This window comes from Numida meleagris, chromosome 6, assembly GCF_002078875.1.
Source record: "Numida meleagris isolate 19003 breed g44 Domestic line chromosome 6, NumMel1.0, whole genome shotgun sequence".
NCBI lineage: Eukaryota > Metazoa > Chordata > Aves > Galliformes > Numididae > Numida > Numida meleagris.
Window position 1 is genome coordinate 27,165,278 of NC_034414.1, and position 12,485 is coordinate 27,177,762.

The window sequence follows — 12,485 nt, forward strand, 5'->3', positions numbered from 1 at the left end:
GGAAGTCTTTGTATGGGAAATAGTTGAATGCTGTGCTGTTGCTGAAGGAATACTTTTATTTCAGCGTAAGACAGCCATAACTTTCCTGTTCAGGTAGTGGTTTGCACAGTGGAGTTTATTTATATAGAGTGGTTTTGAGCTTATGTTTGAGAAATTCACTTTCCACTGTCGGCACAAATTATAGTTGCTTTGCATCAGCGCTCCGCTGGGAGTGGCTTATATCTGTTAAGCAGCACTGAAGTCTTTCCAGCCCTTTCCTCAGGCTGAACAACCCATTTTAGCATGCAGTGGATTCTACAACAGGGCCTTGCCTCAGAAATCTCATCTATTGCTGGGATATCTGTACTTGGGACTCCTAAAGAACAGGTTCATGGCTCTTCTCGGGCCTTTCTACACCAAGGATTGTGTTTGTGTCTCTTAGTGGGTCCATCAGATGCCCAAAACCGTGTCAGACCAGCAGTGTAAGAGAGAACTTCCCAGACTCCTTGTCATTGCCAGAGCCACCAGGCAGCCGTCCCACTAACAGCAGGGTCAGAAGGCTTAACAGATCCCAGTAGTACTGTGAAGATCATTCTCTGGCATTAAATAGAATAATGTTCTGCTTTCATATAGCCTCTGTTAAGCAATTCTTCTGGTGCTGAAAAAGAGCAGGACTAGTGAACTGTTTAATGAGGGACACTTGTGTCCACTACAGTGGAACTAGCTAATTTCTTGTTTCATCTGAAGTGATATCTAGCTGCTATGAAATACGGACTGTGTAGGTTAAATCATTGATGCTCACTTGTTACAGGTTAAAGAATGTCCTACACCTGGACTTCATTAATCTGGTGTGGAAGGTATTGTGTGTTCTATGAAACCACATGTACTTTAATCTGGTGTTTTTCCAGTGAAAAACAAAACAAAAAATCCTGCTGTTTTGGCATCTGTGGCATTATTTTGTTACAGAGTTACTCAGAAGGGCTGTTCAAGTGATGGAACTGAAAGATACCATGGTGAGGAGAAATGATTTTATCTACTTCAGAATGAAATGTGTTCAATTTTTCTCAATGGAATGACCCTTTCCCTCCCTCTCCCTCTGCCAAGTGGGAAATGAAACATTTCATTTGTGAGTATTTTTTCTTCTCTTAAAAACAATTAAACGGAGCTCACTTTTAAAGCAAAATGAAAGTAAAGCCTTTTATTTGCAAAATGCTGGCACAAAATGTCTCGCCCGTTCTGAAAAATCTGTTTGTTAACCCTGTCTGCTCCCCCACTTTCTTTTGACAAAATGCACTTTATTCAAATTCACGGCTTACTCAGATATTTAGATCACCGTGAAGCTACATTTTTTAGAAAGTAAACTTGTACTTTTTACTGCCCAATACTGAGCATGTACTGATAACGCTGCAGTGTGTGCTGAGCTGCTTCTTCCCTCTGTCTGTTGACGTTCCTGGGATTTTGGTGGGGAGGTGCAAATTCTTTGCCATGTTAATGAAATCTCCATTGACACTTAAAAATTCCCAACCAGCCAGAGGTTCTAGTTAATGGAGAAGGGAAAGATCAGAAGACAACGGGATTTTTCCATCTTCTATCCCGCATTAAAAACAATGGAGAGTTTGTGAAGAGTGGTACCTGTCTTGTAGCTGAGAGAACTCCTTTAAATCAATGGGGGACTGAAGTGGCTTGCTCAGAATTGTGTTTAGCTGAGTGAGGCAGTTCTCGTTATGTCTGAATATACAATCATACAGCACATTAGCAGCAGAGTAAGTGATGCTTGCGTGGGAAAGTCAGACCACCTGTGTTTATGGTGTGTTTGCATAGCTTACCAACCACCTTACCCATCATGTGCTGAATTTCTTGAGTGGTGCAGAATTCCGTCATTTAACAATGATGAGGTCACTGTCTATGCAATGGCATGGTGTCTTCTGCGTAGTCTATTTAACATTAAATTGACGACATTTAAATTATTTCTCTGGAGTTTGCCATTGGATTTGAAAATCCTGGAATTGTTCTGTCAGTGAACTAATCCAGAGTCATTTTTCAGTCATTCTAGAAAGAAAGTTTGTCCAGATTTCAGTGAAAGTCTACTTTTCCCCTCTCCCAACCTCTCCAATTCACTTGCATTAGCCAAGCCTGCCCTGATTCCCTGGGTGGTTGTTCCCACCAGTCCTTGAGCGAAGGTACCACAGAAGTTCTCTCAAAGCCCTCAGTGCTTGAGGAGGGCTGTGGTGGCATGAAGCAGTTGTGCGAATGCTCTCCAGGTGAGCTGGATGTACACAGGCCTGATTTCAGCACAGAGATACTCACGTCCCCATGTGTTGCCTCGGTCGCACTCTTAGATGTAATCTAATTGGAGGGAGAAGCTGAGGAGGGAAAGCCCTGGGGAAAAGCCATGGCCTCTGCCAGTTCAATTTAGGCACGCTGCACTGGGTCAGCATGGAAAAGCTCATGCTGTTGGTCCTTGGGCTTGTTCTGCAGCTCTGTGGGCTTTGTGGTTCTGTCCTTGTCAGTGTATTAGACTGCAGTGTGGTGGGGTCAGGGCATCTGCGGGAGCACTGGATGTCTGTGAGGGCAAGAGCTGTTTTCATTGCCTGAAACTTCAGAGAAAATTTAATAATCTTTGTGGTTTATTTCCAAATTCCAGCAGTTGACTTGGCATTTGTGGGACTCTCCTCTGTGCTCTCTAACCAGTTTGTGTTGAGAGATGCTGTTTGGGCAATGCCTTGGGGATAGAGGTGTGCTGGTCAGCACTGGCTGTCCCTGAGGACATGCTGCTCTCAGGCTGGACCAACAGAGCAGGTCAGCACCAGGAACACTGAGGAAGGGCCAGGTGTCAAGGCAGCAGCTGGGACTGAAGGTTCCTGCAGGTGGCAAGGTCCTTCAAGGAAAGGGAGGAGGGGAAGAGCTTATATCTTGGTTTATGGGGGGTTTAATGGAGGTTTTCATGAAATGCTTGAGTGGAAGGCTATTTGGACTGCTCTTTCCCTAGCATTTTAAATATCACCCCACTCCTCTCATTATAGTGGGAGATTTTGGCTCTCCCAGAGGGGAAGAGATGTTCTAAATGGGCTGCCAGGGAGGTGGATTTAATGCACTAGGAAGAACTGGCTTCACCAAGTTAAAAAGCAAAACAAAACCCAATCCTCCACTCCTATTTTTAGTGTTTATGACCAAGTATTTTTGCTTGGTTGCTCATTTTGAAAGGGTTTAGTGAGCCTGCCAGTTGATTGAAAGCTCTGTGGTGTGTGAGCTGGACAGGCTGGGGAGCCCGCAGCGCATAGTGACGAGGTTGGTGCTGCCTCTGAGTTTTTTTCCACTGCAGTTTGTTGAAGGGTAATGAAAACGTCCCCCAGGCAAAGGGGATGTTGGCTTTCCAGGTTGTGGTGATTCATCTTCTATGGATAAGCAGCCATCCTCCCGCTCCCATGTTTTCATCTCAGTCTACCTCACCCGTACTTCTCTTTCAGACCAAACGCAGAACCTGCTCTGTGTTGGGAAGGCCTCACACCCCACGAGGTGTACCTGCTGGGCGGCATTAGCATTCCCTGCCAGTCTGCCCGGCCGATTCGAGCTTTATAAATGGGTTTATTCTTGTTATTAGGAGCTGTGTCTCTGGCATATGGAGCCCATGCAGTGCCTGTAGGCAGGTTTCCTTCCTGTTGCTGTTGGTAAGCAGCCCAAATGCCTCCTGGTAATTAGCAGATCATTACCCATAAAGCTGCGCGGTGATGCAGCCTGGTTTTCTGGAGGTCACTCTGACCTAATTCACCCCCAGGAATCGTTCAGTGCTGGCATGACTTACCAGTGCATTAACAAGCTGATGCTTTGCTTTGAGGTTATTTGAGTGCTTCCACATTATGTTTCTTAGGGAAGAAATAGCCATTTTGTCTGGCAGCCAACAGTGCCTAATAGGGGCAGGCCTAGAGAAGGAGGGAGCTGAGTGCTGCTGAGCTGTGGGATGGGACGCTGCAGACATGTGGCATTTCTATCCATGTTCAGCTGGGGTCTGTTTCTGGTCTCACCTCAGCTAAGCGACATGGAGTCTGGTGAGCAGCCATGCTGGTCTCATGATCTGGTCCTGTGGTCTGCCCCTATTTTTGTGCCTTTCACCTACATCAGGGTCTCTTATCCCCACAGCTGAGACTTAGAGGTGTGGGTACGGGTTTTGGGTGCTCAGAGGGGGCGGCTTGCAGGTGTGCCAGAAGAATGCCAGGATAGCTTCTGTCCCCTGCCAGCCAAAGACAGGAGGCTCTCCCAGCACAATGACAAAAAACACCCTTGCCAATGGGTTTTAGAGGCTTCTAAAGTGTGTTCCTATTGACTCTAGTTATACCTGCCTAACTGAGGTTGGGCCCCACTCTGCATCTTTTTTATTTGTCCCATGTGTGAGTGATTGAAGTGTGTTCTCTTTTACCATTACCAAATACTTGAGCGCCAGGCTGTAATGTGTGTGCCTGTTTTTGCTGCAGTAAGCAGCCCCGTGCTCAGTTCTGCTCCTTCCTAGCCCTGGCCATGCTGGGCAGGAAATGAAATGACATGAACTGATAGCTCTGCTATCAGCTCTGTTTCAGAGCCCCATCAGTTATTAGAGAGGTTAATTCTTTCACAGTTGCTGGTATATTGCGGCACCCAGAGACGTGTTGCATGCCCTGTTGCTGGAGACACTCAAGGTCAGGCTGGAAGGGCTCTGAGCACGCTGATCTAGCTGTGGGTGTCCCTGTTCATTGCAGGGGGTTCGGACTAGATGGCCTTTATGCATCCCTTCCAACCCAAACAATTTGATGATTCTATTCTATGACTCTATGATTAGAGGAAAGTTGGTCTCAGATTAAATCAGACTGACCAGTCTACGAGCCAAGGCCTTGAGTCTGTTGTGGCAGCGTAGGAGCACTTCGGCACTGGGAGAAGCAGCCACGTTTGCTCATTTCCATCAAGATGCAGAAATTGCCACTGGCAACATTTCCTCTCTTTCTCTCCTGGTAGTAGTAAAACCCAACGGTGCCTACAAATGGGGCTTCATTTTTTGTTTGTTTGCTTGTTTTTCATAAAAAGCTGAGTTCACCAGGGCTCTACTCTGAAGAGGGTGAGACCAGAGCTCCTCATCTGCAGCCTCCAGCACCTACCCCTGCTGTGGCCTCTGGGAGAGCTGTTCCATTTTCCTGTAATGAAATATACCCACTGCCACAGATCACAGAGGTACTGTGGCACTTGGTGCCATATATCCTCACCCTACAAACACTTCTGCATTTGACCAGGCCAGCGTATGTCCCTGCATCACAGCTCCTTGGTGTTGCCAGATGGGAAGGGCCAGGAAAACTCCATGAGCTCCGTGTCCTCCTTCCTTAGAAATGTTTGGTCTATTCCTTAGCACTGCAGCTCCTGGAGCCCTGGGATTTTGGCAGCCTTTCATTTTGGTTGGAGGGTTTGCTTTTTTAAGGACTCCTTCTAATCCCTGTTTACTTGGGGACTTTTCAAGGTGGAACCCTAAAAAGGCTTGGGAATGAAAAGGCAAACAAAAAATATTTTAATAATTCACTGATAGGTAAACTTGGTTGGCAGCTTTTGAATGTCAGGATTGCTGACAGCAGCTCTCTGTAAGCATGCTAAACTGCACTTGTAGATGGACAAAAGAAGGCTACAGTTTTATATCATAACCATAAAACCATATCCCTTATTAGAATTACAAGTTTCTTTTCCCTTCTTTTTTTTTACAAATAACAGTAATAATTCTCTCTAATGATGGTAGAGGTCATAGCAATGCTTATTCAGTCTTAGCAAGAGGAGATTTTGCAGTTTTTGTGCATGTTTTGATGGGGTTCCTGTGTCACTATATCTATAATATGTATTTATGATTGTTTAAAGACTCGAATAGTTTATGGAATAAATTCTGACATGCTATAGCCAGGAGCCCTGTGGGTTTTCATTATACTATTGATTAAAAAGGCCACTGCTACGCAGCAAAAATAAAGGACAGAACTGGGAACTGGGTGCAAATACCTTTTACTCCATACAAATAATTTTACAATTTTTTTTAAAGGAGTCTTCGCTTATTTTTTTCCTCAGGATAATCTCTGCCTTTGTTTGAAAAAGGTTATTGATTGGATTGTTAACTTAAATAGTCTGTGGCGGGTGTGACAGAGCACATGGCTGCAATTAATCTTGTGATGCAAAATCCATTATTGAAGAAGCACTAATGAGCCGTTTGCAGGCCTTGGCTGGTCACAGAGCGCCTGGGAGCAGCAGATTGCTGCTACCCTTTAATGTCAGTTTTGGTCTTTAGTGCTGCGCAGGCAGTGTAAGCAGAAGAGAATGTTAGATTTTTTTAGGGTGTTTCCATTTAAATTCTCCTTACCACCAGCCTGCAATTGTACCGAGTGCAGGAGTCACGAAATGGTGGCTGAAATGCTTTCACCCCTACTCCTCAGTTCAGGTGTCCAATGGACATAGTGTACAATTAAAGCCAGTGGCATGTGAAACGCGGATGTCACCATAAAATATAGTCTCGGTCGCAGAGTTCAGATCCAGATGAGAGTTCTGACATAGATGGGAGAGCATTCAGAGCTGATCTATACTTTAAAATATTGCTTTAAGACAAAGGGATGAGCTGTTGGAGACCTGCTCACTGCAAATTTTATTGTCTCTGTTGTTTATAGCTATTGCGGCATAGCAAAAGTTTAGGTAGAGAATAGTTATGGTAGATTAGAAACTGTCGATGTTAACATATTGCCTTCTCCTTCAAGAGAACTGCTCCCTGGATATATTTTAGAGGTCTGTCTATTGACTTCAGTGGCACCATAAATATGTGTTACTTCTTCTGTTAGATGCGCGGAGCTGATACAGACGTGTGAGAGTGATCGGGACTTCTCCTGGGCTGAGGCACCGCCTGAATTATAACCAAGTTCCTGCTGCAGACTGCTGCACACCTTAACCATAGGGAATGCAGTTTATCACAAGATTAGCGAAATAGAAGTATTTCTTCATCCTGACCGCATAACTGATGAAATTACGCAAGAAAATCTTTCCAACTCTCTGGCTCGTGCACTTCCATAGTATCTGTTACTGGAACCACAATTTTAACTGCTCTTTCTGTAAAGCAAAATTGTTCATGAGCTGAACCAACCTTTGTATTTTTTAAATGGATTCAGATCTACTGACAGTAACCTGGTGTATGCAGCTACAGGTCTGCCTCCTCTTATGTTTGCCGCAGAGGAAATGCCAAGATGTGAAACAGGGGTGGTGTGGACTAATGCAACTCCAAGAAGTCTTGGGTGTGTGAGTTTCCTCTTAGGTTATGAAAAATGCAGAGTTTTGAACCAAAGTAAGTGGAAAACAGAGAGATTGAGACGAAGAGAGGGCAGGGAAAAGTATTTTCATGTTTTGAGTGTCCACTGGCGTGCTTGCCATATGCTGCAGCGCCTCATTGAGCTGCTGGCATAATTCAAAATAATCTTGTCAGCAACATTAGGTTTGGGTCATGGTACTACAAGGCACGTTGTTTAATGTGAAAGAGGGTATGATTTGGAGGCAGAAGGAGGTGTCCATGAGGCTTTCTTTCTGCCTCAGTCATGTCATGAGCCTTGTTCTAACAGAGAGTAGTCTATGGCTGTGCAGATGTGATTGTGGGCATTTGTTGGACTCCTTCATCATCACAACATTCGGAGAGAGAGGCCAAAGGTGTAAGTCAGTGTTTTTTTACAAAAGATGCTTTCTTTGCTATTAAAAAGTTGTCACAGCAGCCCTCACTCTACTATTAATGTTTTCTAAGAGATCCTCAAGTCCACAAAAATCCTATTCTTTTACGCTTGTGGTGAGTGCAGTGCTTCAGAAAGGCTCTACAAAGTAGGATAGATCACTTCAAGGACGAGGCACCATCGATACCAGACACAGCACAAAACCTGCAAAGGTATTTTTGAGGAGAGTCAGGAACTAGACAGTCAAGACTGATAGCTGGGAGAGAGCAGGAATGACTGTGAAGGGACAGAAATAAAGCAGTGAACAGAACCTGACTTTCATTTGAGAAAGGGAGTCTCTGGCTGTAAGTCTGGAACGAGTAATATGCGCACGCAGGCAAGTGAGCACGTAAATACATGTATGCAATTAACTTTGATTTATTTCTGTAAGTTTGATTCCATTCTTTCTGTTTCTTTTCAAATGTGACTGAAGCTATTTAACTCTCTGATTAATTCACACCCTGTATGAGTTGTTTTCTTTGATATACTCCAGCACTATACAACCTTTCTTGATGCAGACTTGCTGCCATTGGGATGAATTCCTCCCTGATGTGTAGTGTGGCCCATTTGTTCTCCCAGTGGCATTGAAATGAGGTTCTGCATTTGCTGTAAATCAGATCTGGAGGATTATTTCAGTGTCATGTTGGGTTTTGCTACTTTGGTAGTATCAGAAATTATACAAGGTCCCCTCAGCAAGAAAAAGACCCATGTCACAGAATCTCTTTCTGAACAGTTGTGACTTCAGGGTCCCCAGAACTTCAATTTGGACTCATTTCTATGTATATCTCAGTAAAATGTGACTTGTTTTTTTGCTGACATTTCAAGGGATCCAAGAGGTAGCAATCTCCTTAACTCGTCAGTACACACTTCTTTGTTCAAAGGCTTAGAAGAGTGAACATATCACGACATGAACATATTGTGACACCATGGCAAAATACCGCTGACAGGTCTGGTAATGAAGGCAGCGCATTGGTGTGCACATCTCCAGCAGCCATGCCTTCCTTTTCTTCTTATCAGAGAATCAGCTCTTTTCTTTTTTCTCCACTCTTAAAAGAGATAGGCTCATGGAGGTGGAAAAGACTTTTTCTACCCATTGGCTGTTGTCTAAGAACAATGGATCTGCCAGTGGTGAAAAACGCCTGCACACTCGATGGCGTAAGTTTCTACAAGAAGCATGCAGTAGTGCCAGATGTGGTACCTGTATTTCTAGGCTTTCTTGGCCTACATTTGAGCAACTGGAGAGCCCTGCCCCTGACTCTGCACAGTGCACATGCTTATACATGCCAGAGAGGGATACTAAATGCAGGGTTTTCCAGGGGGGCAAGCAATAGCTTATTGCAGGTGACTTAGAGACTGCTTCACCTGGATAGGGGTGCTTTGGGAGTGCAGTGCTTTATTTCAGCGGCATATTTTTCTTGTTTTGTTTTGCAGAAGGAACACTGATCCTACCTTTGGTTTGTTTGTTTGTTTGTATTTTCCCCTCCAGAAAGCCCATTGCTGACCCTGCTACTGTGATAGTGCTGTTTTGCAAAGCTGGAGTCCACACGCATGTAGGGGCGGGGGTTGTGACTCTGGCAATTTGTCCTTCCCCTCTAGATGTGACTGTTCTGCTAGCTTTCCCTTCTTTATTCCTTTCATTTAGTTCACTGTGGGAGTTGGCTTGGGGTGTTTTCCTTTTGATTTCTTCTTTTGATCCTGGAAGGTTAGCCGTGCAATTTGGTTTCTTCTGTGCCAACCAACTTTAGTGGCAGAGCTCTTAAAAAAAAATTGAAAGCTGTATCCCTCCATCTTGTCTTGCTCCTTCTCTGCATGCTACTGCTTCCAATTAAGCCATGTCTACAGAACTGCTCCACCTATTTGGATACCAGGAAGGAAAGCTCTGAAATGGAGAATAACCTCATTTCCACCAGGTCCTTCAGTCCGACTGAAACAAAGCTAATTGAAACTGTAGTCCAATTTCTGTTGAGATGGATGGGCTCTCTCTGAAATTGCGTTTGTTTCTGACTTCATCCTTTCTCTTGTTTTCTTTCAAAAAAGCAAACCAAAAAAGCCAAAACAGCAAACCCAAAAACCAAATCCAAAGCCAAACTATTTTTAAGAGCTCTGAATAAAACTGCTTTGCCAGTGGGGATTGGGTTGGAATGATTCTGATTTTCTCTTGTGCCCGGCAGCGAAAGGGTTAATGCCTGCTTTTCTCTTTGGTATCTGTTAGTTGCAGCCCATGTTGTGATCAGTCCACGTCCATGTGCGTTTTGTTCCCAAATTAATGCCGGTTAATTGACAATACATAAGAAAGCCTTAACAATGACCGTTGTTTCCGATCTTCCTCAGGACACCCGACCTGCCTGCAGTTCACCACAAACATGACTGAGGCTGTTAAAACCTATCAGTGGCAGTGCATTGAGTGCAAATCCTGCAGCCTTTGTGGCACCTCTGAGAATGATGTGAGTTGATTTACCTTTTCACGCCAATAAGTGTCACTGCAAGCTGCTGTCATGTCTGCCTTGAGAAGCATGTGGCAGTGGTGTGGGTCCTGGCTTTTCTGCTGCTTCCATACATCTCCTAGGACAGCCCACCCCTGGGAGCAGAGCTGGACTCTTCCCAGTAACCTGTTCAGCTGCTTATCACTGCTGAAGATATCATGGGTATTATATAGGGCCACCTGAGATGCCGATATGCTTATTCAATAGAAACTAGCATTGTTGCAGGGAGCTGCAAAAGAGTAGTATCTCCAATATTGTGATCAGGAGTAGATCTAAATGGATGATAACCCCAGAGATGGCAGCTATGTTTCTTCTGTCTCTGATTTTACTTTTTTGGTTCAATTTAAAAATTTTAATTATAGTATTTGGGAATGGAAACATTTGGATTGGGATGCCTGAGCCTCTCTCTATTCACCTAGCTACCTATTCCAGGGATTTCCAAATGATCCAGAGTCTGCAGCTGCACAGTATCCTTTCTGTGTTTTTTTTTTTTTTTTTTTCTGATGCTAAGGGTCCTTGATAGTCTATGAGAAACACAGAGAATTGACAGTGACTGAAGAACCAGAGGTAGTAGTTCAGACTATATTCCCTATAGCGGAATAAATGTGAAGCCTGAGAGTTCATTTTGCTTTAGTGGTAAATGAGGAAATCTGAGAATAGGGACTCTCTGTTAGGAGTCAGAGGATACTTCTGAGAAGGATTTTTCTCCCCATATGAGTGAAAGAGCCGCAGACCATGAGGTAGAATCTTATTATTCCCATCTACTTCACAAAGCATTTGCTACTCAGCTGAGTTTTGGATGACTGGCTAAGTCCAAGCTTTTGATGAGGAAGGTTTCCCCTGAAAGGATAACATGCAGAGCTTGGCCATACTGGAACCCAGCAGAGTGGGGATGCCAGTCCTCTTCTCTCAGTGCAGCATATCACTGACCTAACAGCCTGTGGTCCTACATTGTGAGGCTGCCTTGGAGAGGAAGTCCTCTGGCCCTCAGGAACACTTTCCAATTAAAAATGGAACTGCCTTTGTGGTGAGCAGGGCTCTTTGTGACCTCTCAGGAATATGATGGTTGATCTTGGGCCCACAAATATGGCGGCTTTTACCTCTTCAGTGGTCTCTTAGTCTCTGTGTTGCAGCTCTGTTCGTAGCTGAGCACTGCTGGTTACCATGCTTATGTCTTCATCTTGGAAAGAGACTAATTTACATCATTTTCTCTCTCTCTCTTCTCTCCTTCTCTCCCTTTTCCCCCCTGTCTCTCCAACAACCCTGCCTCAGGACCAGCTGCTCTTCTGTGATGACTGTGACCGTGGCTATCACATGTATTGCTTGAATCCACCGGTCTTTGAGCCCCCAGAAGGTAACATATGTCAGAAGTCTGCTTTGAAAATCACAATGAAGTCCTTGTGGAAAAGAGGTTCAGAAAGTTGACCAGGACCATGCAGGGTTAAGGAAGCAGTAGCAAAGGAAAAGCAGGCATCACTAGGAAGAAAGCAAATGAGTAGACTTTGAGGGCTAGTGTGATCTGAGATGTCCTCTGCAATCTTGTCTGATCTGTCCTTCATCTCCCCACACACGGCTCTTCTGCAGGTCGTGGGTACCTTTGGATGTCCCAGATGGCACTGGACACCTCAGTTCAGGCAGCTGGGTTGAGCTCCTGTGAACAGTGACTTTAGACTTCCTAAGAAGTCAAGGTCCCAGAGAGAAAACGCCAGATGAGAATATCCTCTCTGGAATTGCTGAGTCTGTTGTCAGGAGATTGGATTTGGAGGAAAAACCTTCATTTTCTGACCTGTCTGTGCCCTGTAAAGGGGTAAGGGTTTTACAGTCTATATTACATTCAGTGTGCAGTTATGTCCTCTGATGAGGATTCAGTCTGAATTTACTACTACTGGTTATAGTTTGCCACTTGGTTTTAGAGCTGAAGGATTAGTCCCTTAACATTACTGATTCTCTGACTTAAATCTGCAGAGAGCAGTAGAAATGGAGAAGGAGACATCTGAGTGCAAAGGCTGTAGTTTACATGAGGGGTGAGACAAGAATAATTACAATCAATCCTACCTGCAGCAGCTAAATATTTGTAACTTTGACAAATAGGAGGTAAGGAGGGGAAAATTTTGAAATGGTGCCAATAATTAGGTAAAGGCTGCTTTTTGACTGGGAGGTGGTGTATTGGATGTGTCAAAATATAAAACACCTGTATCAGAAATGCACATCCCAGCTGTTTTTTAACTTGTATAAAGAGCCTACGTGCATGACATCAAGGGCAACAAAGCTGGCTCCAGACACGTATAGGCAA

At 44.3% G+C, this 12,485-nt stretch overlaps 1 protein-coding gene across 7 annotated transcripts in view; it reads left to right on the top strand.

Moving 5' to 3' along the window:
• The window catches only part of DPF3 (double PHD fingers 3), a 200,009-nt gene that overhangs the window by 164,407 nt on the left and 23,117 nt on the right, over positions 1–12,485 (top strand). For 6 of the 7 annotated variants that reach the window (XM_021401592.1, XM_021401583.1, XM_021401585.1 and 3 more), the window contains 2 exons: positions 10,041–10,153; positions 11,465–11,546. In XM_021401592.1, the coding sequence (XP_021257267.1) occupies positions 10,041–10,153; positions 11,465–11,546 (195 nt within the window). Of the gene's footprint in view, positions 1–945; positions 1,163–10,040; positions 10,154–11,464; positions 11,547–12,485 lie in introns of those variants that run through there. The other variant, XM_021401591.1, reaches the window with a different exon arrangement.